The 27,363-nt window shown below is 40.3% G+C and overlaps 1 protein-coding gene across 2 annotated transcripts in view; it reads left to right on the top strand.

Annotated features, from left to right (window-relative positions):
• Positions 1-27,363, top strand: part of rps6ka1 (ribosomal protein S6 kinase a, polypeptide 1) — a 171,167-nt gene that overhangs the window by 14,920 nt on the left and 128,884 nt on the right. The window contains exon 1 of one of the 2 annotated variants that reach the window (XM_061895972.1): positions 15,545-16,080. The exons of the other annotated variant lie outside the window; for it this stretch is intronic. Coding sequence (XP_061751956.1) covers positions 16,018-16,080 — 63 coding nt within the window. The 5' untranslated portion in view covers positions 15,545-16,017. Of the gene's footprint in view, positions 1-15,544; positions 16,081-27,363 lie in introns of those variants that run through there. 2 annotated transcript variants of the gene reach the window in all.

Below are 27,363 nucleotides of genomic sequence, written 5' to 3' on the forward strand. Positions count from 1 at the left end.
GATTGGTAAAAATCTAACTAAATTGTTGTACAAACTGGTTCTGTCACGATAAAAGATTTCCGTACTAAACCGAAATCTAAATCAACAGATTTACAGTATGAACGGGTTCCATCACTACATATGTGAATTTCCGGTCGAAATTCAAACTATGCCATGTTATTATGAAAACAAAATCCACTGCTAAAAAAATTATTTTACAGGCAAAATAGAACTTCCGACTAAATTCTTTAGCAAATATTTTTAAAGTTTGTTATTTTTCTCATAAAATTTATTACAAATTGATTGTCTATCTGTTGGCCCTGCTATGAGGTGGCGACTTGTCCAGGGTGTACCCCGCCTTCCGCCCGAATGCAGCTGAGATCGGCTCCAACGGCCCCCCGCGACTCCGAAAGGGATAAACGGTAGAAAATGGTTGGATGGCTGGACTTCCATAGGCACTATTGTCAGCTTACTTTTGATTGCATTTATTTAATATTCCGAATGCATAAAAAAATATATCTGTCGTCACGTCTTTCATAATGATTGTGAACGATTGGCAATAAAAAAAAAAAAAAAAGTGCAGTTTTCCTTTAAGAAAAATAATTTTTGAAAGATTTAAACCATTCATCATCAAGACGTGCCGTGCTTCTGTGATGAGAAAAATGCTAAGTTTGTTTGAACTTGATTTTCTGCTACAAATATTAGTCTCATCTACAATGCATGTCTGCAGTTGTTTTAATGGTTTGAAGTTCATATTTTGTTTCATTATTTAGTTAAAGATGTCCCTGTTGTTCAGCAATGTTCGCTTGCAATATCAAGAGGATGTCGTTGTGTGTGCAGCCCTTTGAGACACTTGTGATTAAGGGCTATATAAATAAACTTTGATTGATTGATTGATGGATGGATGGATGTAAGAGATTTTTTTTTTTTACAAAATTGAAATCCACCTTTCTTGTTGAGAACAGATTCCATGACTAAAAACATAATTGTTCTTACGATGGTAAGACTAGGTTCCATCACTAAAAAAATGTTTTATCTTTCTGCTTTATTCAAACGGCAAACTAAGCATCCTTTTTTGCCAGCTCTGATGAATACTCTGTTTCTTTTAGTACAAAATTCATGAGAACATGCTTCCATTTCTGCACACCTTGTCAAAAATCCATCGTTCATGTAGTCAAGAAGCAGCGGCAGCTTCTCTTATTTGGCATTCCGTTGACAACCTGTCCAGTCCATTCACGTCCCGTTCCGTTGAGCGTGCACGGCGTGTTGGACTGTGTCACATTTACCCATGATGCTACGCTCCAAACTGTCGGTGGGGGTAGGTTATCCCTGGGGTTCCCACTGAGTCATCAGCCAGCTGTGATGTCACTACAACATTGTTTTTGGTGGTTTATTTCACCCTCTACCTTCATGGTGTAAGCCCTGTAAGCAGTGAAAAGCCTCCACTGACTGACATCCCATATAGACTGAAGTTAATGGAGGAGGGAGACAAGATGGGGGATGGTTGCTGACAGTATCATACAGTATACTCTCATATTGCAGCACTAAGACCAATGCGGCGTTATCATGAGCGCTTTATCGGCAGCTGCTTATCCTGCACGGAGAGAAATTAATGGGTTGATGTGAGCTCGGTGAGAGAGGTGACTTTGAAGGAGCATGATTAACACTAACACACCCCTCCCAACATGCTCACTACCTCTGAGGACTCTTTCATGATTTTGTTGTTGTGTTGTTGTTTCCTCTCTTCACAAAGATAATAATCCCGGATTTTCTGATCGGGTTTTATGCTGCCCAGTCCAATATCGATCATCCACGCGTGGGCTCATCCGACACCGATCACGCATCAGTATAATCCCTCTGGATGGATGGATAGATGGATGGATGGATGGATGGATGGATAGATAGATAGATAGATAGATAGATAGATAGATAGATAGAGTGGGGCAAACAAGTATTTAGTCAGCCACCGATTGTGCAAGTTCTCCCACTTAAAATGATGACCGACGTCTGTAATTTTCATCATAGGTACACTTCAACTGTGAGAGACAGAATGTGAAAAAAAAATCCAGGAATTCACATTGTATGAATTTTAAAGAATTTATTTATAAATTATGGTGGAAAATAAGTATTTGGTCAACCATTCAAAGCTCTCACAGATGGAAGGAGGTTTTGGCTCAAAATCTCACGATACATGGCCCCATTCATTCTTTCCTTAACACGGATCAATCGTCCTGTCCCCTTAGCAGAAAAACAGCCCCAAAGCATGATGTTTCCAACCCCATGCTTCACAGTAGGTATGGTGTTCTTGGGATGCAACTCTGTATTCTTCTTCCTCCAAACACGACGAGTTGAGTTTATACCAAAAAGTTATATTTTGGTTTTATCTGACCACATGACTTTCTCCCAATCCTCTGCTGTATCATCCATGTATCCATTTTGGTATAAACTCAACTCGTCGTGTTTGGAGGAAGAAGAATACTGAGTTGCATCCCAAGAACACCACACCTACTGTGAAGCATGGGGGTGGAAACATCATGCTTTGGGGCTGTTTTTCTGCTAAGGGGACAGGACAATTGATCCGTGTTAAGGAAAGAATGAATGGGGCCATGTATCGTGAGATTTTGAGCCAAAATCTCCTTCCATCAGTGAGAGCTTTGAATGGTTGACCAAATACTTATTTTCAACCATAATTTACAAATAAATTCTTTAAAACTCCTACAATGTGAATTCCTGGATTTTTTTTTCACATTCTGTCTCTCACAGTTGAAGTGTACCTATGATGAAAATTACAGACCTCTGTCATCATTTTAAATGGGAGAACTTGCACAATCGGTGGCTGACTAAATACTTTTTTGCCCCACTGTAAATAGAGAGAGAGTACTTTATTGATTCCTTCAGGAGAGTTCCCTCAGGAAAATTAGAGAGGAGATGAATTGTACAGTCTTATGGCGTGTGGGACAAAGGAGTTTTTTTAGTCTATTAGTCCTGCACTTGGGATGAAGCAAAGCACTGAACAGGCTCCTCTGGCTACTGATAACGCTATGCAAAGGGTGACTAGCATAATTTAGGATGCTCACTAGTTTTTCCACAGTCCCCTTCTCTGCCACCGTCACCAGTGAGTCCAGTTTTATTCCGATTGGCCCGCCTGATCAGTGTCTCCAGTCTAGAGCTGTCCTTCTTAGATGTACTGCCCCCCCCCCCCAGCACACTACAATTTACTACGATTATTGATGCTCTAGTATCAATTATATAAATACTGATACTACACTTGGTATTGACACTACAGATATATAAATCAATTCAACCTCCGCTCACTTGTACACGCTGGACAGCAATAGAGTCAAGGCAAGGCAAGGCAAGGCACGTTTATTTATAGGACACAATTTGTACACGAGGCAATTCAACAGGATTTACAGAAAATTACAAAAAGGCAAAAAAATAATCATGAAAAAAAATCATAATTAAAATTAAAATCAAATAGTCTAGATAAAATACTTTCAGTTGTCACATGCACAATTAAAGAAAAGTGTTGAATTTGAACATTGCCAATGTTGAGGCCTGTCTCCCATCTTCGGAAAGACTAGTCCAGATTTTAGAAGCATAAAACTAAAACGCGGCCTCACCATGTTTTGTCCTGACTCCGGGCCCCAAAAGGAGACCACTTCCTAAGGTTCTCAGATCTAGAGATGGTTTATACGCTCTAACATGTCCGGGATGCACTTTGGTACAAGACCATGAAAAGACTTGTACACAAGGAGAGCTGTTTTAATAATAATAATAATGGATTAGATTTATATCGCGCTTTTCTATTGTTAGATACTCAAAGCGCTCACAGTGAAGTGGGAACCCATCATTCATTCACACCTGGTGGTGGTAAGCTACATTAGTAGCCACAGCTGCCCTGGGGTAGACTGACGGAAGCGTGGCTGCCAGTTTGCGCCTACGGCCCCTCCGACCACCACCAATCATTCATTCATCATTCATTCACCAGCGTGGGCGGCACCGGCGGCAAGGGTGAAGTGTCCTGCCCAAGGACACAACGGCAGCGATTTGGATGTCCATAGGTGGGAAGCGAACCTGCAACCCTCAGGTTTTTGGCACGGCCGCTCTACCCACTACGCCATGCCGCGTTTTAAAGTCTATTCTCTGACCAACAAGATGTCAGTGCAATGATATTTGATTGATTGATACTTTTATTAGTAGATTGCACAGTTCAGTACATATTCCGTACAATTGACCACTAATTGGTAACACCCGAATAATTTTTTCAACTTGTTTAAGTCGGGGTCCATGTTAATCAATTCATGGTAAAGGACAGAAGCACAGGACTAATATGGTTGTATTTCCTGGTTTTAGTCAGGAATTGAGCAGCAGCATTTTGGATGTTCTGCCGCTGCTTAACCGCTTGTTTAGAGAGCCCAGTAAAAAGGCCATTACAATAGTCTAACCTGCTGGAGGCAAAGATAAGTATTTGTAAGTCTGATTAAGACAGTATTCCTCTCAATTAGGCAATGTTTTTCAGTTGGTAAAAAGCAACTGATGTTATTGACTTAATGTGGCTGTTAAAGTTCAAGTCTGAGTCTATTAATACCCCGATATTTCAAACCTGATCATTAGGGTTCAGTGAGAGGTTTTTTTTAAGTGACTACTCATAGTTTCTTTTGCTTCTGCGGGCCACAGACAATGATTTCTGTTGTGTCTGAGTTTAGCTGAAGAAAATTGTTTTGCATCCACACTGATCTGTTCCATGCACCGACCATGTACATCAACAGGCCGACATTCACCTGTTGTCAGTGACACGTAGAGCTGAGTGTCATCTGCGTAGTTGTGGTAAGACACATTGAAACTGTGTAAGAGCTGACATAGTGGCAGCATGTACAAGTTAAACAGTAGGTGTCAAAGCTTTGGTCGTAGCCATTTGCTGAGAGACATAGTTACCAATTTCAACAAAGTATGTCCTGTGATCCACTTTGAACCAGTTTAAGAGCAGAACCATATATTCCCCACCCAGTTTCCTAACCTCTGTTATAAGAGAGAATGGTCAACTGTGTCAAAAGCAGCGCTCAGGTTGAGCAAAACTAAGTCTTAGACTTTTCCTGCTTCTGTATTTAGGGGGATAGTGCTCTCTTAGTTGTTGCGTTTTTATTTTTTTCTACCCTTGAACAAAGCGGGTACAGTCTACAAAGTCAAATTCATTGTGTGTTAAACATACTTGGCCAAAAAACTGATTCTGATCCTGATATCGTTTGTCACCTTGACCGGAGCTGTTTCTGTATTGTGGTTGGGCCTAAAGCCTGATTGGAAAGTATCAAACACATTGTTATACAGAAAAAAAGTCTCGAAGCTGTTGGTATACAACTTTTTTTGAGGACTTCGCCCAAAAATGTCAGGTTTGATATGGGACGGTAGTTGTTCATTCAGTGCTGTGGCATCAAGACTGCTCTTCTTTAGAAGGGGCTTAATGACAGCAGTTTTTAAGGCCTTTGGAAACATTCCAGTCTGAAGTGAGATGTTAACTAGAGAGCGAATTGTGGTAACAAACTGCTCAGCACAGGCTTTAGAAATCTAGTAGGTAACACATCGAGGCAGCATTTTGATGGACTCGGACAATGGATGATTTATTTAACTGTTGTGAAATGTGCCAGCACTCGTTAACAAGTTGGCTGCACAGTAGCGATTTGTTTTCCAGGAATAATTGCAATTTTTTAAATGCCTTGAACTTTAGCATGAAATAATATTAAGAACTCTTTGCACTTTGATGTAGGAATAATATCTACTGAAAGGGAAACTGGAGGGTTTGTTAATCCGTTTACTGTGGCAAACAGGGCATTAGAGTTGTTACTACTTTGTCAGTTGTTTTTTTTTTAAATTTCATTAAAAAAAAATTCCCTCGTATGCAAAGTCTGGTGGAACACGTTTAACATTTCTTTGTAAATCTCATAATGAGTTTGGAGCTTAGACTTGCGCCATTTCCATTTAGCTCTGCGGCACTCCCTTTTTCTCTGCCCAAACCAAGCCTTCATTTCTCCATGGTACCTTTTGCCCACCTTTAACCCCTCTAACCTTGAGAGGGCCAATGGTATTTCAAAAATTTACAACACTAAATGTATAAGCCTTCAACAGATCCTCTCCATTAGCATACAAAGAACCATTATATCCCGTTAATATCTGCTAACTTTCCGCTGTAACTTGCTTCCATCTACATTTCTTAAAGGGGAACATGATCACAATTTCAGAAGGGTTACAACCAATAAAAATTAGTTCCCAGTGGCTTATTTTATTTTTCGAAGTTTTTTTTTTTAAATTTTACCCATCATGGAATATCCCGAAAAAAGGCTTTGAAGTGCCAGATTTTCGCTATCTGTGAATCCACCGTCTATTTTCCTGAGACGTCATACAGTGATGCCAATACAAACAAACATGGTGGATAGAACAGCAAGATATAGCGACATTAGCTCGGATTCAGACTCGGATTTCAGCGGCTTAAGCGATTCAACAGGTTACGTATGTATTGAAACGGATGGTTGGTGTATGGAGGCAGATAGCGAAAACGAAATTGAAGAAGAAACTGAAGCTATTGAGCGAATAGCTATTGACGCTATTCGGCGATTGCCTTCAAACAAACGATTGAGTGTCGCAGGATATCCATACATCTCTATGCCATGTCTGCCTTAGCATCGCCGGTAAAATGTGCAGGAGCAACTCAAATCTGTTGATTGGTAAGTGTTTGTTTGGCATTAAATGTGGGTGGAGGGAAACGCTGGATGCAAATATAGCTACAAATGTACACACAGCTAGCCTAAATAGGATGTTGGCATCGATTAGCTGGCAGTCATGCCGCGACCAAGTATGTCTGATTAGCACATAAGTCAATAACATCAACAAAACTCACCTTTGTGATTTCGTTGACTTAATCGTTGAAAATGCATCTGCAAGATATCCATACATCTCTGTGCCATGTCCGCCTTAGCATCGCCGGAAAAATGTGCAGACCAAACGATCGGGACTTTCGCATCTTGTGACACTGGAGCAACTTAAATCCGTCTATTGGTAAGTGTTTGTTTGGCATTAAATGTGGGTGGAGGGAAAGGCTGGATGCAAATATAGCTACAAATGTACATACAGCTAGCCTAAATAGCATTTTAGCATCGATTAGCATGCCCACAGCAGCACCTGCTGCTTGGTGAGAAGAGCCAAATGGCTTCTTATGTAATTCACTAAAAGTCTCTTTGCTAGGTTTGTCCGTCTGATTACTTGATAAATATAGCGACAAAGTCAATCCCTCTTGGTCCATTTTCTTATATCCTGGCAGACCAGGTGTGTTATATTACTGTCTTTATGGGTGTGGCCAAACAATTGGTACGAAATCAATTTTATAAAGTAGAATTGTTTTGTATGCAATGATTGCGTGTTTGGTAATTTTTTTTTAATATCGGCTGTGTCCCGCCTCTATTTGCTGGTTAAACTTCACCACCACCACCACCACCATTCTGTGCCAGTTCCATCCATCCATCCATCCATCCATCCATCCATCCATCCATTTCCTACCGCTTCTTCGTTCAGGGTCGCGGGAGTTCCGTTCAAACAAAATAGTCACACAGAAAAAAATGGCTTCTACAGGAGCCATTCTGGTTCTCTAAAATAAAAATTGGCATCATTATGGATTATTCTTATAATTGATTGCTGATTCGTCAGATCTTGAAAAGAATAGAGGCAAGAGGGGGTGTAACACTTAGATGTTGAATCATCCATCCATTAATCCATTTTTACCGCTTGTCCCGACTGGAAATTTTGTGTTGCCAATCACCCTACCCAGGCTCAACTAAAAATACACAACAATACCACGTCAGCTATGGGAAGTTGAGCAATTGGGGATCTAAAAGAAGTAATAAAAAATATATACATTTAAGATGTTTTTAATTATTTAAAAAAATAGATGTATGTATGTTTAAATATATATAAATGTTTTGTAATAAAAAAAATATATATATTTTTCAAATGAAAAAAAATATACTAGGCCAGTGGTTTTCAACCTTTTTTCAGTGATGTACCCACTGTGAACATTTTTTAAATTTAAGAACCCCTTAATCAGAGCAAAGCATTTTTGGTTGAAAAAAAAAAAGAGATAAAGAAGTAAAATACAGCACTATGTCATCAGTTTCTGATTTATGAAATTATACAAAAGTGCAAAATGTTGCTCATTTGTAGTGGTCTTTTTTGAACTGTTTGGAGAAAAAGATATAAAAATAACTAAACACTTGTTGAAAAATAAACAAGGGATTCAACTATAAATAAAGATTTCTACACATAGAAGTAATCATCAACTTAAAGTGCCCTCTTAGGGGATTGTAATAGAGATCCATTTGGATTCATGAACTTAATTCTAAACATTTCTTCACAAAAAAATCAATCTTTAACATCAATATCTATAGAACATGTCTACAAAAAAATCGAGCTGTCAACACTGAATATTGCATTGTTGCATTTCTTTTCACAGTTTATGAACTTGCATTTATATTTGGTTGAAGTATTATTCAATAAATATATTTATAAAGGATTTTTGAATTGTTGCTATTTTTAGAATATTTTTTAAAAATCTCACGTACCCCTTGGTATACCTTCAAGTACCCCCAGGGGTACGCGTACCCCTATTTGAGAACCACTGTACTAGGCAATTGTGCAAAAAATACTGATTGACATTAGATGTTATAAATGTGCAGGGTATTGATCGGAAAAATCTGAAAAAAAGAGTCAAATTAATTTTGATTAAATGAATACCTTGTCACAGCCGATGTTCAATAATAGTTCTACTGCCCAATCAAAGCGCTTCTTTATATTATGATGACAGTTCATGTTGACGTTAAATAGACTAGTTGTGCAAACACTTCCATCAAAAGACGACATCCCCAGTTCACCTCTTTTGTCTGCTCCAAAATGCATTGCCTTTATCCTAATCAGGATTAAAAAAACAAAACAACAACAACATCTGATCCATCTATGGCAAGAAAGGCAGTTTGATGCTCTCCAGTTGCCAATAGTAACCACAGCTGCAAAACACTCTCTCTTCTGCAGTTGAATGGAGCGGGGAAGTGTAGAGGGCAGGAGGAGGTTCTGTTATATCACCAAGGGCCCTCAGAACAAGAACTGTTGTCAAAGGGAAGTGTGCATTGAAGCCCAAAACAGCACCGGCCACGAGTGAAATCTGAATTTTTCTGTGCCCTTAAGCGTTAATTATGTAATGTTCTTTAGCCTTGAACCACTGGAGCCTTCCAGAAAACATGCAGCCACATGTCACGGCAAAACAGTAAGCACACCTGTGGAAGGTTGAACCAAGCAAACCTAGTGCATGACCGTTTTACTTGATGTTCATTGTATTGTGTCGATTTCATAGTGATTTATTCAGATTATCATCTTCCCCTGCAGTGTTGAATAGAAGGGAAGGTACTAATTAAATAATATATTGTAGCTGAGATAGGCACAAGCGCCCCCCGCAACCCCAAAGGGGAATAAGCGGTAGAAAAATGGATGAATGGATTGGTAATTAGAGCTGAACTGCCTTATGCTGATAGGTGTTTCTAATAATTGGCTACTTGGGAGGGGGTGAATACAAAAAGTGATCCAAGTATAATGCCGTGGAATGCAATATATATTTAATCAAAAAAATAAAAATATTAAATAAATATAAAAAGTGGGCTTCACGGTGGCAGAGGGGTTAGTGCGTCTGCCTCACAATACGAAGTTCCTGCAGTCCTGGGTTCAAATCCAGGCTCGGGATCTTTCTGTGTGGAGTTTGCATGTTCTCCCCGTGAATGCGTGGGTTCCCTCCGGGTACTCCGGCTTCCTCCCACTTCCAAAGACATGCGCCTGGGGATAGGTTGATTGGCAACACTAAATTGGCCCTAGTGTGTGAATGTGAGTGTGAATGTTGTCTGTCTATCTGTGTTGGCCTTGCTATGAGGTGGCGACTTGTCCAGAGTGTACTCCGCCTTCCGCCCGATTGTAGCTGAGATAGGCGCCAGCGCCCCCCGCGACCCCTAAAAGGGAATAAGCGGTAGAAAATGGATGGATGGAAATGTAAAAAGTGTTGCTCAAACCAATGGGGAAAACAGATGCCCCACCAATCACTTTGTGACAGGGCATTTCATATAAAATTTTACCACAAATGTACAGTGGACCAAAAAAGTATTTAGTCAGCCACCGATTGTGCAAGTTCTCCCACTTAAAATGATGACAGAGGTCTGTAATTTTCATCATAGGTACACTTCAACTGTGAGAGACAGAATATGAAAAAAAAATCCAGGAATTCACATTGTAGGAATTTTAAAGAATTTATTTGTGAATTATGGGTGAAAATAAGTATTTGGTCAACCATTCAAAGCTCTCACTGATGGAAGGAGGTTTTGGCTCAAAATCTCACGATACATGGCCCCATTCATTCTTTCCTTAACACGGATCAATCGTCCTGTCCCCTTAACAGAAAAACAGCCCCAAAGCATGATGTTTCCACCCCCATGCTTCACAGTAGGTGTGGTGTTCTTGGGATGCAACTCAGTATTCTTCTTCCTCCAAACACAAGGAGTTGAATTTATACCAAAAAGTTCTATTTTGGTTTCATCTGACCACATGACATTCTCCCAATCCTCTGCTGTATCATCCATGTATCCATTTTGGTATAAGCTCAACTCGTCGTGTTTGGAGGAAGAAGAATACTGAGTTGCATCCCAAGAACACCATACCTACTGTGAAGCATGGGGGTGGAAACATCATGCTTTGGGGCTGTTTTTCTGTTAAGGGGACAGGACGATTGATCCGTGTTAAGGAAAGAATGAATGGGGCCATGTATCGTGAGATTTTGAGCCAAAACCCTCTTCCATCAGTGAGAGCTTTGACTGGTTGAACAAATACTTATTTTCCACCATAATTTACAAATAAATTCTTTAAAATTCCTACAATGTGAATTCCTGGATTTCTTTTCACATTCTGTCTCCCACAGTTGAAGTGTACCTATGATGAAAATTACAGACCTTTGTCATCATTTTAAATGGGAGAACTTGCACAATCGGTGGCTGACTAAATACTGTTTTGCCCCACTGTATTTCTAGCTCTTTCCAGTGCTGTCACTAATAATATTATGATGGCAAATTTGCCTCATAATTTTCACTTTCATCATGTGGCGCGTTGCGTGCTAGCCTAGTAAGGCAATTACACAATGTTTAAGTCCACTTGTCTCAGGAAAGATGGAAAGTTTATGTTGAATTTGTTATTTTGCATTGAAGACATCAATTAATGAATTTTAGTACAAAAAGTGCATCAAATTAATTTCAAGGTTTTTTTTGAAGAAGTATAAAAAGAAAAAAGACATTTCATGTATTTTTTCTGTGATGGGGATGAGGGAGACTCCAAGTACAATTCTGCTTAAGGCCCCAATTTAGCCAGGGGGCAGCCCTGGTCGGGAATATAGGACAAATTTCCATCAATCCATCCATTTTCTACCGCTTGTCCCTCTCGGGGTCGCGGGGGTATGCTGGAGCCTATCTCAGCTGCATTCGGGCAGGGTACACCCTGGACAAGTCACCACCTCATCGCAGGGCCAACACAGATATTTCATGATGTTATATTGCATTATATTGTTGTATACATCCATCCATCCGTTTTCTACCGCTTGTCCCCTTTGGGGTCGCGGGGGGATGCTGGAGCCTATCTCAGCTGCATTCAGGCGGAAGGTGGTGTACACCCTGGACAAGTCACCACCTCATCGCAGGGCCAACACAGATATTTCATGATGTTATATTGCATTATATTGTTGTATACATCCATCCATCCGTTTCCTACCGCTTGTCCCTTTCGGGGTCGCGGGGGGATGCTGGAGCCTATCTCAGCTGCATTCAGGCGGAAGGTGGTGTACACCCTGGACAAGTCACCACTTCATCGCAGGACCAACACAGATATTTCATGATGTTATATTGCATCATATTGTTGTATTCAATATTTAAAGAAAATAAATAAAAATAGGCGAACTGTCCAGGGTGTACTCCGCCTAACGCACTAATGCAGCTGAGATAGGCTCAAGTGCCCCCACGACCCCAAAAGGGACAAGCGGTAGAAAATGGATGGGATGGATAATTTTTTGTTGATACAGATATTGCTTCTGTTTGCCTAAAATCGTAGTTTTGCTTTGTATGCGGAATATTGTAAAACTAAAGAGAATATCCAACCATCCATCCATTTCTACCGCTTGTCCCTTTTTGGGGTGGCGGAGGGTGCTGGAGCCTATCTCAGCTGCATTCAGGTGGAAGGTTGAGTACACCCTGGACAAGTCGCCACCTCATCGCAGAGCCAACACTGATATTTCATGATATTATATTGCATCATATTGTTAAATGATAAATGGGTTGTACTTGTATAGCGCTTTTCTACCTTCAAGGTACTCAAAGCGCTTTGACACTACTTCCACATTCACCCATTCACACACACATTCACACACTGATGGAGGGAGCTGCCATGCAAGGCGCCAACCAGCACCCATCAGGAGCAAGGGTGAAGTGTCTTGCTCAGGACACAACGGACGTGACGAGGTTGGTACTAGGTGGGAATTGAACCAGGGACCCTCGGGTTGCGCACGGCCACTCTCCGACTGCGCCACGCCGTCCCTGTTGTTTTCATCTATGCATTTACTACCGCTTGTCCCTTTTTGAGGTGGCGGGGGGTGCTGGATCCTATCTCATCTGCATTCAGGGGGAAGGCGGAGTACACCCTGGACAAGTCGCCACCTCATCGCAGGGCCAACACACATATTTCATGATGTCATATTGCATCATATTGTTGTATTCATCCACCCATCCATGCATTTTCTACCGCTTGTCCCTTTTTTTCTGGGGGGGGCTGGAGCCTATCTCAGCTGCATTCGGGCGGAAGGCGGTGTACACCCTGGACAAGTCGCTCTTCATCGCAGGGCCAACACAGATATTTCATGATGTTATATTGCATCATTTTGTTGTATTCGATATTTAAATAAAATTAACAAATAAATCAATTGTTGTCCTGCGTTGTATGTGGAATATTATCAAGTTTTAAAAAAATACCATATTTCCTTGAATTGCGGCAGGACATATAGTATGCGCCTGCCTTGAATTACTGCCGGGTCAAACTCGCTTCGCAAAATAATTAGCGCATGAATTACCGCCTGGTCAAACTCGTGACGTCACGAGTGACACTTCCCCTGTCATGATTTTCAAAATGGAGGAGGCTGATTCCAATATCGGTAATTTGAAATCGCATAAAGGGTAGAAAATTAAGAGCTATTCAGTAGGATTTAAGGTCCAAGCTTACATCACACTCTAATTTTTACTGCATGCCTTTGGTAAGTGTCGGAGTGAGAAGAGGTTTTAAAATAATTAGCGGATGCTTACTTTTACCGCATGCCTTTGGTAAGCGCAGGAGTGAGAAGAGGTTTTAAATTAATTAGCGCTCCGGCGGCAGTTCAAGGAAATACGGTATCAATGTAAAAAATATATAAAATTCTTCAATAATCACTTGATACTGGTCCTGTGTTAACTCGATATTAAAATGTGTAGTATCGCCCACCTCTGCTACTGAATAGAATTTTAGATACATTTTGTTAAAGGCCTATTGAAATGAGATTTTCTTATTCAAACGGGGATAGCAGGTCCATTCTATGTTTCATACTTGATCATTTTGCGATATTGCCATATTTTTGCTGAAAGGATTTAGTAGAGAACATCCACGATAAACATTTTTTTTAAAGGGAGCCTCCAACAAAAAGTGCTATTTGGACCGAGAAAACGACAATTTCCCCATTAATTTGAGCGAGGATGAAAGATTTGTGTTTGAGGATATTGATAGCGACAGACTAGGAAAAAAAAAACAACAACAATAAAACACGATTGCATTGGGACAAATTCCGATGTTTTTAGACACATTTACTAGGTTAATTCTGGGAAATCCCTTATCTTTCTATTGTGTTGCTAGTGTTTTAGTGAGTTAAATAGTACCTGATAGTCGGAAGGGTGTCTGATCTACGGGTGTCTTGACGCGCAGTGTTTCAGGGGAGTCGACGGCAGCTTTATGGACGGCACAAGCTCAGCTTTTCTCCGGTAAGAACTGACTTTTTAACCACAATTTTCTCACCAAAACCTGCTGGTTGACATTTGGTAGGGATCCTTTGGCTTGACCGCGCTCTGATCCATAGGAAAGTTTCACCTCCAGGATTTTTAAACAGGGAATCACCGTGTGTTTGTGTGGCTAAAGGCTAAAGCTTCCCAACTCCATCTTTCTACTGTGACTTCTCCAATATTAATTGAACAAATTGCAAAAGATTCAGCAACACAGATGTCCAAAATACTGTATAATTATGCAGTTAAAGCAGACGACTTTTAGCTGTGTGTGTGCGCAGCGCTCATACTTCCTAAAAACGCGTGACGTCTTGCGTACACGTCATCATTACATGACGTTTCCAAGACGAAACTCCCGGGAAATTTAAAATTGTAATTTAGTAAACTAAAAAAGCCGTATTGGCATTTGTTGCAATGCTAATATGTCATCATTGATATATAAACTATCAGACTGCGTGGTGGGTAGTAGTGGGATTCAGTAGGCCTTTAAGGTCCAAGCTTACATCACACAAAATATTTTTCTGCATGCCTTTGGTAAGTGCCGGAGTGAGAAGAGGTTTTAAAATAATTAGCGCATGCTTAGTTTTACCGCATGCCTTTGGTAAGCGCAGGAGTGAGAAGAGGTTTTAAATTAATTAGCGCCCAGGGCGGCAATTCAAGAAAATACGGTATCAATATAAAAAAAATATATAAAATTATCTAATAATCACTTGATACTCGTCCTGTGTTAACTCGATATCAAAATATGTAGTATCGCCCACCTCTGGCAACACTAAATTGGCCCTAATGTGTGAATGTGAGTGTGAATGTTGTCTGTCTATCTGTTTCGGCCCTGCGATGAGGTGGCGACTTGTCCAGGGTGTACTCCGCCTTCCGCCCGATTGTAGCTGAGATAGGCCCCAGCGCCCCCCGCGACCCCGAAAAAGGGAATAAGCGGTAGGAAATGGATGGATAGATGGTTATTGTTAGTGCGTCTGCCTCACAATACGAAGTTCCTGCAGTCCTGGGTTCAAATCCAGGCTCGGGATCTTTCTGTGTGGAGTTTGCATGTTCTCCCCGTGAATGCGTGGGTTCCCTCCGGGTACTCCGGCTTCCTCCCACCTCCAAAGACATGCACCTGGGGATAGGTTGATTGGCAACACTAAATTGGCCCTAGTGTGTGAGTGTGAGTGTGAATGTTGTCTGTCTATCTGTGTTGGCCCTGCGATGAGGTGGCGGCTTGTCCAGGGTGTACCCTACCTTCCGCCCGATTGTAGCTGAGATAGGCGCCAGCGCCCCCCGCGACCCCGAAAGGGAATAAGCGGTAGAAATGGATGGATGGATGGATAGATGGTTATTTCTTTTTTTTTTGTTATAATGGCATGACGTAGTTGAAGTTCACCTCTCCGCCGCGTGATGGCGACACGGGACCCGGGCGGCCAAGCAGCTATAGGGGGAAAAAGAGCGAAGGAGGGCAGGATGAAACCGTGTGTGTGTGCCAGTAGCAGCTTGGAGGCTGCGTGGATCTTCACTACTGCCGCGGAGCAGCAGGAACAGGAGTAGAACGGATTCGAATGTGAAGCCACTCCGGATTTCGGTACACGATTTTTATCAAAAGGAGCGACGATATTTTTTTTTTTAGATTCACGCACGGCTCTTGCAGCCCGAGTAGCCCCCGACTGCCTCACCTGGATCCACGTTAGTCTTTATCGGATTATCACTTTGGACCGAGCCAAATCAAATCAAAGGATTGCACCTGTTTATTGAAGCCCCGGGTGGTGCTAGCTACACTTTTCTCCCGTGTGTGTGAGAGATCCTTCACACTGGAGAACCGGACCTGAGCACTAGCTGGTCATCGAACCCAGACCTAAAGCCAATAAGTTGTACAGCTTCCAGGAAGGAAATCTGCTAAAAAAAAAAAAAAAGAATGCCTCTTGCACAGATTGCAGAGCCATGGCCCACTATGGAACTAGTGCAGCTTGAAACCGAGGTAACATTTGTTTAGATTTCTTTTGGTCTTGTTCAACTCCCCCCCTCCCATGTTTGACTTTTCACACTGCAGCATGGTTCTCATCTTGCTTCTCTACTACAGTGTTTTGCAACCTTTTTTGAGCCAAGGCACATTTTTTTGTGTAGAAATCATTAAAAAACGAAACTCCGTTGACAGTATAAGAAGTCGTTGTCGCAATTGTTGGATATGACTTTAAACCATAACCAAGCATGCATCACTATAGCTCTTGTCTCAAAGTAGGTGTACTGTCACCACCTGTCAAATCACCCCCTTACTTATCTTGAGGTTGTTGGTGTTCTCCTGTATGTAGTTCTTGTCTTGCCCTCCTGTTTTGGTGGCTTTTTCTCTTTTTTTGGTATTTTCCTGTAGCAGTCTTATGTCTTCCTATAAGCGATATTTCCTGTATCTACTTTGTTTTCATCCTTTTTCGTGGGGACATCTGTTCGGATGTACATTGTGGACGCCATCTTTGCTCCACAGTAAGTCTTTGCTGCCGTCCAGCATTCTGTATTTTGTTTTTTTTTGTAGCTTTGCTCCAGAGTAAGTCTTTGCTGTTGTCCAGCATTCTGTTTTTTTGTTTTTTTTTGTAGCCAGTTCAGTTTTATTTTTGTTCTGCATAGCCTTCCCTAGGGGCAGCACGGTGGAAGAGAGGTTAGTGCGTCTGCCTCACAATACGAAGGTCCTGAGTAGTCCTGGGTCCAATCCCGAGCTCGGGATCTTTCTGTGTGGAGTTTGCATGTCCTCCGGCTTCCTCCCACCTCCAAAGACATGCACCTGAGGATAGGTTGATTGGCAACACTAAAATTGGCCCTAGTGTGTGAATGCGAGTGTGAATGTTGTCCATCTATCTGTGTTGGGCCGGAGATGAAGTGGCGACTTGTCCAGGGTGTACTCCGCCTTCCGCCAGATTGTAGCTGCAATAGGCACCAGCGCCCCCCGCAACTCCAAAGGGAATAAGCGGTAGAAAATGAATGGATGGATAACCTTCCCCAAGCTTCAATACCTTTTTGTTAGGGGAACTTACTCACTCTGTTTATTTTTTGTTTAAGCATTAGATACCTTTTTACCTTCACACTGCCTCCCGCTGTTTCCGACATCTACAAAGCAATTAACTACCGGCTGCCACCTACTGATATGGAAGAGTATTACACGGTTACTCTTTCGAGCTTTAGACAGCACCGATACTCAACAACAACACATCATTTGCAGACTATAATCACTGGTATGCAAAATACATGTTTCACCCCAAATAGGTGTAATTAGATCATCTTTCAGGGCACACCAGACTTTAGTGTGCTGTGGCACAGTGGTTGAAAAACACTGCCCTATTACAAAGACACCCACTTTGGTAAAAAGCAAAGCCAACTGCAACCTTGTGCTGTGTAAAAATGCAAAATGTGTACAATCTTCTATCCCTGCATAGTTTACTTGTAACAATATCCTAAAGCCACCACAGCGATGAAACTAGTTTGCTGCTTTGAAGCAAAACACAACCTTATCATGTTGATGAAAACTATATTCATTTATTTAGATGAGCTGCACTCAAAAGTGCTCATGGTGGCATAAAGTTACTGTAAAGTGCTGTCAAATGATTACATTTTAAAAGCCGATTAATCACACTTTGTAAGTCTGATTAATCACGTTTAATCGCAGTAAAGTACTTGTTTGGATCATTCATATCGACTTTTTAGAAATTGACTGATCGATTGAGAAGTTTATTGGCATCTTAAAGAATTGAATCCATGTTATGATTTAAAAAGGCAAATGGATGGCACAAAAAAGCCAAAAGGCTTGTTTCCATTGTGGTCCATTACATAGTCATCACATTTGATACATTCAATAATAAAAGATATATAACCTGTAACATGTATATTAAAAAAAATTGAAAAATTATGTACATATACACAGTATACATGTCAGGTGATTTGAAAAACAATATATACTAAACATGGAGGTGTATGTACACTATGTACATGATTATGCTCATGTTGACTCCAAGAGTGTGCAAAACAAAATGAGAAAATATATATACACTATAACTACAAAGTTTCTGGGGATCAATTTTGGTCCAGATCAGGTAGAGGATGAGCTGAGCCGTGATTTTATAGCAGTTTTAAAATTTCGTAGGGAAGTATGAATTGTAATTAATTTTAAAAACATCCCGATATTGTGACACAAATGCGTTTTTATTGTTGGAATGTAACTTGAACGCACGTCCTCAAAAATTGGTAGCAACATAATCTAAAGTAGTACGTGTTATTTGTCGGGCCGTCAAAAAAATATTGGTTTCTCAGCTGCAAGCCAAACAAAATACACTATATTGCCTATACTGCCTAGACTCCCATATGAACTTGAAGTGCCATCCCATTCCTAACCAATAGGGTACAATATGATGTTGGTCCACCTTTTGCAGCTATCACAGCTTCAACTATTCTAAGAAGGCTGTGCACAAAGTTACGGAGTGTGTTTATAGGAATTTTCCACCATTCTTCCAAAAGCCCATTTGTGAGGTCACACACTGATGTTGGTCGAGAAGACCTAGCTGTCAGTCTCCGTTTTAATACATCCCAAGAGTTCTCTATCGGGTTAGGGTCAGGACTCTTTGCAGGCCAGTCAAGTTCATCCCCACCAGACTCTGTCATCCATGTCTTTATGGACCTTGCTTTGTGCACTGGTGCACAGTCATGTTAGAAGAGGAAGGGGCTTGCTCCAAACTGTTGGCACAAGGTTGAGAGCATGGAATTGTCAGGACTCTGTGAAGGCCAGTCAAGTTCATCCCCACCAGACTCTGTCATCCATGTGTTTATGGACCTTGCTTTGTGCACTGGTGCACAGTCATGTTAGAAGAGGAAGGGGCTTGCTCCAAACTGTTGGCACAAGGTTGAGAGCATGGAATTGTCAGGACTCTGTGCAGAACAGTCAAGTTCATCCCCACCAGACTCTGTCATCCATGTCTTTATGGACCTTGCTTTGTGCACTGGTGCACGGTCATGTTGGAAGAGGAAGGGGCCTGCTCCAAACTGTTCGCACATGGTTGAGAGCAAGGAATTGTCCAAGATGTGTTGGTATCCTGGAGCATTCAAAGTTCCTTTCACTGGAACTTAGAGGGCAAGCCCAACTCCTGAAAAACAAACCCCCCAATCATAATTCCTCCTCCACCAAATTTCACACTCCGCACAATGCAGTCCGAAATGTACCAATCTCCTGGCAACCTCCAAACCCAGACTTGTCCATCAGATTGCCAGATGGAAAAGTGTGATTCATCACTCCAGAGATTGCTGCTCTAGAGTCCAGTGGCGACGTGCTTTATACCACTGCATCCCACGCTTTGCATTGGACTTGGCCATGGTAACCCATTCCATGAAGCTCTCTGCGTACTGTATGTGGGCTAATTGGAAGGGCACCTGAAGTTTGGAGCTCTGTAGCAACTGACTGTGCAAAAAGTGGGCAATCTCTTTGCACTATGCGCTTCAGCATCCGCTGACGCCTCTTGTCTGTTTACGTGGCTAACCACTTGGTGGCTGAGTTGCTGTTCTTCCCAAACTCTTTCATTTTCTTGTAATAAAGCTGACAGTTGACTTTGGAATATTTAGGGGCGAGGACATTTCACGACTGGATTTGTTGCACAGGGGGCATCTTATGACAGTTCAACGCTGGAAATCACTGAGTGCGGCCCTTTCTTTTACAAATGTTTGTAGAAACAGTCTCCATGCCCAAGTGCTTGATTTTATACACCTGTTGCCAGGCTAAGTGATTAGGACACCTGATTCTGATCATTTGGATGGGTGCCCAAATACTTTTGGCAATATAGTGTGTCTGTTTCTCAGCTGCGGCCCGTATACTCACTTTTCCACCGCTCGTGGCAGCAATGTCAATCTCTAACAGTAGAAGTCTGCAGCTAAAGTATAGAGAAGTTTCTCAAGTGGCAAAAGTATGACTAAAGTGGTAAAGTGGGAACAATTTTCCTTGTGGATCAATAAAGTTTGTCTAAGTTTAATTCTAAATCTGTATTTTCATTTGCACTTTAATTTTATTGACAGTTCATTTAAGAAACATCTGTATTTTATTATTAATTTAGTTATGTCTTTATTTTAGCATGGATTTTTCATCAGTTTTTAAGAGTCACTTGTTTTGTAGTATATTGATAATAATATTTATGATTAACAAGTGCTTTTATATTATTTGACCCGGTTTATGCTGTTGAATTGTAAGTAGGTAACATATGATTAAAATCAAAAGTAAGATGACTAATTCCGTGTTAATATTTGAAGAGGCCCGTCCCCCTCTGTAGTGGAAAAGTTTGGTCCCAAGGTCAAAAAGGTTAAGGACTTGTCATTTAAAGGCCTACTGAAACCCACTACTACCCACCACGCAGTTTGATAGTTTATATATCAATGATGAAATATTAACATTGCAACACATGCCAATACGGCCTTTTTAGTTGACTAAATTGCAATTTTAAATTTCCCGGGAGTTTCGTCTTGAAAACTTTGTGTAATGATGACGTGTACGCAAGACGTCACGGGTTTTTAGGAAGTATGAGCGCTGCGCACACACACAGCTAGAAGTCGTCTGCTTTAACCCCATAACTACACAGTATTTTGGAGATCTGTGTTGTTAAATCTTTTGCAATTTGTTCAATTAATACTGGAGAAGTCAAAGTAGAAAGATGGGGTTGGGAAGCTTTAGCCTTTAGCCACACAAACACACAGTGATTCCTTGTTTAAAATTCCTGGAGGTGAAACTTTACTATGGATCAGAGCGCGGTCAAGCGAACATGAATCAAGACGGAATGTCAACCAGCAGGTTTCGGTGAGAAAATTGTGGTTAAAAAGTTGCTTCTTACCGGAGAAAAGCTGAGCTTGTGCCGTCCATAGCTGGCGTCGACTCCTCTGAGACATTGGCATCAAGACACCCGTGGACACACTCCTCCGTACTGTTAAACTCACTAAAGCACTAGCAACACTATAGAAAGATAAGGGATTTCCCAGAATTATCCTAGTAAATGTGTCTAAAAACATCGGAATCCGTCCCAATGCAATCGCGTTTTTTATATTTTTTAACTTGTTTTTTTAATTTTTTTCTAGTCCGTCGCTTTTAATATCCTCAAACACGAATCTTTCATCCTCGCTCAAAATAATGGGGAAATTGTCGTTTTCTCGGTCCAAATAGCACTTTTTGTTGGAGGCTCCCATTAAAATCAATGTGAATATGTGAGGAGCCATCAACATGTGACGTCATCGTCTGCGACTTCCGATAGAGACAGGGCTTTTCTCTTAGCACCGAAAGTTGCGAACTTTATTGTGGATGTTCTCTACTAATTCCTTTCAGCAAAAATATGGAAATATCGCGAAATGATCAAGTATGACACATAGAATGGCCCTGCTATCCCCGTTTAAATAAGAAAATCTCAATTCAGTAGGCCTTTAAAGTAGGGCTGATATGATTAATCGATTTAATTTGATTAAAGAAAAAAGCCTCAGTTATATTTAGTTGTTTCGATTAATTGTTTAATGAATGTAATGAGGGATGTAATGATAAACGGTAATAATGATAACGGCGGTGAAACTCCCGACAGTTATCATCACCGTTTAAAATTAAAATGATTGAAAAACTTTTATAAACTGGTGGACTGACTGGCACCAGCTCACTAGCTTAAATGCTAAGTAGAAAACAACAGACATTAACGTCTTTCTCCATTAAGAAAATACATGCCCCAATCAAAACGTATGTAAACACATTTCTGTCTGAGCTATTCAATCGTACACATTGAAACCACAAGCTGTAATCGTTCTTTACTCCGAGGAATATGTGTTTTTACAGTGCTTTCAAGAGTAGGACGCCAAAATCCCTGATAGAAATAATAAATAATGATAAAATATTTTATTTGTTACAAATTTTTCATTGAAGTAAATCTTTAATTGCTGCAGTTCAAACCAAAATTTCAAACAGTAAAAGCTTATCCATTAAATCAGATACAATACTAAGACTAAAACATTACCAGTGACGCATAAGAAACATAAAACACACAAAATAGTGGGTTTTCTCACAGTGTGTCAGTTCTTTCAAAAATACTTGGTCAAAACATTCCAGTGTGTGTAAGTACTTTTTGAGCACATTCAACAATACCGTGGTAATAATGATTATGATAATTTTAGCTGCAATAACCGTGATTGGGACATACATGGTTTCTGCACGCCTGCTTCAGTGGCATTAAACTGATTTTCTTTTAAATTGTTTTTATTTAGTTTTTCATGTTAATGATGTGCATTTCTTTTTTAATAATGAAGTCCAGGCAGGTAGCAAAATTATTTACTTCAGTTGTTTCCCCTAAAATAAATTTTGTTTAGATCACTCGATTGCTCGAAACAACTAATCGATAGATTACTCGATTACTAGAATAATCGGATCGCCGCAGCCCTAATCTAAAACCCTGTTGCGGTGTATTTTGAACCAAACTTTTAAGTGCATTTTATTTATAAACAGTTTTTTAAAGATAAAAATCACAAAGTGCTGTACAAAATATGGGTGGATTTAAAACAACAATTAATCTAAAACAACAGGGCTCATAAAAAGGATTAAAAAAAAGTAAATAAAGGATCAAGGAGTATGTGTGCTCAAAATGATTTGTGTGATTAATATATTCTATATTTTGTGATAAATTACATGAGTTAACTTTGAAAGCCCTGGTAAGAAAAGAATAACATTTCACAATGATTGTGCAATGGAACCTTCAAGGGCAAACACAATTTATTGTCCGTCTTTGTTTAGATTACAAAACACATTTCTTCCGCATAAAAAATTGTGCCAGAAGCTATTATAACATGTACAGGCGCTGTTTTAAGTAATGTCTGAACATTAACAAGTGTTAGGAATGGTTAACCACTGTTAAATGTAAAAATGTTACCTTTTTGGAAAGCTGCATGCACTAACAGGGATGGGTAACACTATGGTGCTGGCCATTGACTTGAACTTTACCATCTCTTCAGTTTCCCTGGATTTCCACTCCTGCTTACGACACTATCTTTTTTTTTTAATGTGTGTACCAGAAAAGCCACACAAAGCAAAAATGCATACAACTGGAAAAATAACGAGTGAAGGAAGCTTATCAACATATTCTTGTTTTAAAGGGGAACTTGCACTTTTTAAAAAAATGTTGCCTACCGTTCACAATCATCATGAAAGACATGACGACAGATTTTTCTTTTTTAATGCATTCTAAATATTTAAAGGGGAACATTATCACAATTTCAGAAGGGTTAAAACCAATAAATCAGTTCCCAGTGGCTTATTTTATTTGTTGAAGTTTTTTTCAAAATTTTACCCGTCCCGGAATATCCCTAAAAAAGCTTTAAAGTGCCTGATTTTCGCTATCTGCGAGGCCACTGTCCATTTTCCTGTGATGTCATCCAGTGATTCCAATACCAACAACATGGCGGATAGCACAGGAAGATATAGCGACATTAGTTCAGATTCAGACTCGGATTTCAGCGGCTTAAGCGATTCAACAGATTACGCATGTATTGAAACAGATGGTCGGAGTATGGAGGCAGATAGCGAAAACGAAATTGGAGAAGAAACTGAAGCTCCATCCATCCATCTATCTTCTTCCGCTTATCCGAGGTCTGGTCGCGGGGGCAACAACCTAAGCAGTGAAACCCAGACTTTCCTCTCCCCAGCCACTTTGTCCAGCTCTTCACGGGGGATCCCGAGGCGTTCCCAGGCCAGCCGGGAGACATAATCTTCCCAACGTGTCCTGGGTCTTCCCCGTGGCCTCCTACTGGTTGGACGTGCCCTAAACACCTCCCTAGGGAGGCGTTCGGGTGGCATCCTGACCAGATGCCCGAACCACCTCATCTGGCTCCTCTCGATGTGAAGGAGCAGCGGCTTTACTTTGAGTTCCTCCCGGATGGCAGAGCTTCTCACCCTATCTCTAAGGGAGAGCCCCGCCACACGGCGGAGGAAACTCATTTCGGCCACAGAAACTGAAGCTATTGAGCGAAAAGCTATTGACGCTATTCGGCTATGTCTGCCTTAGCATCGCCGGTAAAATGTGCAGACCAACCGATCAGGACTTTCGCATTGACACTGGAGCAACTTAAATCCGTCGATTGGAAAGTGTTTGTTTGGCATTAAATGTGGGTGGAAGGAAACGCTGGATGTAAATATAGTTTCAAATGTACATACAGCTAGCCTAAATAGCATGTTAGCATCGATTAGCTGGCAGTCATGCCGCAACCAAATATGTCTGATTAGCACATAAGTCAACAACATCAACAAAACTCACCTTTGTGATTTTGTTGACTTTATCGTTGGAAATGCATCTGTAGGTTATCCATACATCTCTGTGCCATGTCTGCCTTAGCATCTCCGGTAAATAGCATGTTAGCATCGATTAGCATGCCGTGCTAATCGATGCACATTCTACGTAAATCAACTTGAATCCCTCCCTGTTAGTGTTGTTACACCCTCCGACAACACACCGACGAGGCATGATGTCTCCAAGGTACGGAAAACAGTCGAAAAAATGGAAAATAACAGAGCTGATTTGACTCGATGTGTATAATGTGTTTGAGAAAATGGCTGATTGACTACCTAGGTGACGTCACAACGTGACGTCATCGCTCCGAGAGCAAATAATAGAAAAGCGTTTAATTCGCCAAAATTCACCCATTTAGAGTTCGGAAATCGGTTAAAAAAATATATGGTCTTTTTTCTGCAACATCAAGGTATATATTGATGCTTACATAGGTCTGGTGATAATGTTCCCCTTTAATAAACGTAAATAAAAGTCAGTTGACAGCGGAGCCAAAGGGAGCTCCATTATTCCAGCAATAAAATCCGATAAATAACCATTCAAAAAGTCTAATTCTAAAGCTGTATTTTCATTTGCACTTGACAGTTCATTTAAGAAACATCTGTATTATTTTATTTTTGATTTAGTTATGTCTTTATTTTAGTATTGATTTTCCAATCACTTGTTTTGTAGTATATTGATAATAATATTTGTTATTAACACATGCTTTTATATTATTGGACCAGGTTTATGCTTTTAAACTGTAAGTAGGTAAGATATGATTAAAATCAAAAGTAAGATGACTAATGCCGTGTTAATATTTGAAGAGGCCCGTCCCCACCTGTAGTGGAAAAGTTTGTCCCCAAGGTCAAAAAGGTTAAGAAAAGTAAGGCTGCAATGATTAATAGATTCAATTTCATTTAAAAAAAAAAAGCCTTGGTTATATGTGTTTGCTTTGATTAATTGTTTAATGAATGTATGAGGGATGTAATGATAAATGGTAATAATGATAACAGCGGTGAAACTCCTGACAGTTATCATTGCCCGTTTTAAATTAAAATGATTGAAAAACTTTTAACCACTTTAAAACAATAACAATTTAAAAAAAATACCGTTTTGGTAACTACTTACCATGCGAAAAGCAGTGAGCAAGTTCACGCTTAACGCTATTGGCTAATGTTAACGATCAACTTAAATGCTCAGGCCTCAGTTTTACAAAAATGTTCACTCCTGCTTACTAAGCTGTCTTTTGTGTGTGCGTGTTGTAAAAATAAAACAAACAAAGCAAATAAAGCCAATCAAAATGCTAAACCTGCGGCGAGTTAGTTCCTTTTGATGCTAAACTTAAAAAGTATTCTAACCTGTCGTACAATTGCGTTTCCTTTCACGCGGCAGCAACATTAGCACTCGTGTTTGGAATGATGTCGTAGAGAATACTTGTCAAACAGTGACAATTTCTTTCAACACAAAGCAGAATTAACTCAATTGAATTCTGTATTTTTAAAAACTTTTTGAGTGTGCAAATGATTACAAATGGCTGTGTTCTGTATGTCGACAACCTGTGGAACAGCTGTTGGAATCTTGCGCGGGTTGGCATGTAATATTCATGCTTTGTTTTCGTTGATCTATCCCTTTGTGTAGCTGTGGTACACCGTCATATACCATGTCCTCAGTACACTCAGGCCATGTCCGCACAAACGCGGATGTATTTAAAAAATGCACATTTTCCCCACCGCAGTGTTTTAAGTCGCCAATCAGAAGCCTGAAGCATCAACCACATTCTATTGCCTCTGCCAATAATGGCGATATATTAGGTCAGTGGTGTCCAAAGTGTGACCCAGGTGCCAATTGTGGCCTGCAGCTAGAATTGTGTTAACCTGCAGCATAGTCGTGAAAAAAATCCAACCAAAAAAACACTAAAAATCGATCAATCAATGTTTATTTATATAGCCCTAAATAACAAGTGTCTCAAAGGGCTGCACAAACCACAACGACATCTTCGGTAGAGCCCACATAAGGGCAAGGAAAAACTCACCCCAGTGGGACGTCAGTGACAGTGACAATGATGACATATGTGGGCAACCCCACCCCCAGGGGACCGAAAGCAATGGATGTCGAGTGGGTCCACAAATGTAAAAGAGCAAAAAGATTTAATGAGAAAAAGCTGACATTTTGACCCTAACAACTAATAATAAAATAATAAATAAATAAATAAATAAATAAAAATTAAAGTTTTGTTTTTAAATATATGTTTGTTTTTATTTGTTTAATTTTGTTTGTTTTTTTACAAACTGGTAAAAAATATCAAAATGGCCCCTGCATGCTAGGACTTTTTAGTAGGTGTGTTTGGCAAATGCTGACCCCCTTTGGCTGACATTGTATTTATTTTTAGTCCCACGGCTGACAAGCGAGCAGCTAATTATTTGTTTCTATACACAGTGTGGAGCCGCTCTCCTAAGGTGATAACGATAACCTCTAATAAAGCAAATAAATTGCATTTAATGGTATCGTAAGTAGTATTATCACTGCAGGACAAGGCTAAACATGTTTCACACCAAAAGCAAGCTAGGAGCAGGCATATTAGTTGCTAAGCTAATGGCTAAACTAGCATGAAAAAACAGGAAATGCGTCTTCAGTAAAGTGTAGATGGAACGTCGTCACAGCAGAAAGTAAGCAGATATTAACAGGAAATTAACAGGTAGATTAATAAAAACGTTAGAGAGGATAATATAACAACTGTTGGTGTGTCAGCATTGGTCCAGTCAGTACACGACATGAACGAGGAGGGCAGCTCATCTATAATTTGTTGCCGTGGATACCAGTGGTTGTATCCGTATGTGATGGATAATAGAGTGATTAGGTCTATATTTACATTTTATCAAGAAAAAAAAAATGTAATTGTCCTGAAAAACGTTGAACCCTGTTGTAGGTGACAAACAAATTAGTGTAATATCTAATAATATATT

Source organism: Nerophis ophidion, linkage group LG03 (assembly GCF_033978795.1).
Source record: "Nerophis ophidion isolate RoL-2023_Sa linkage group LG03, RoL_Noph_v1.0, whole genome shotgun sequence".
Taxonomy (NCBI): domain Eukaryota; kingdom Metazoa; phylum Chordata; class Actinopteri; order Syngnathiformes; family Syngnathidae; genus Nerophis; species Nerophis ophidion.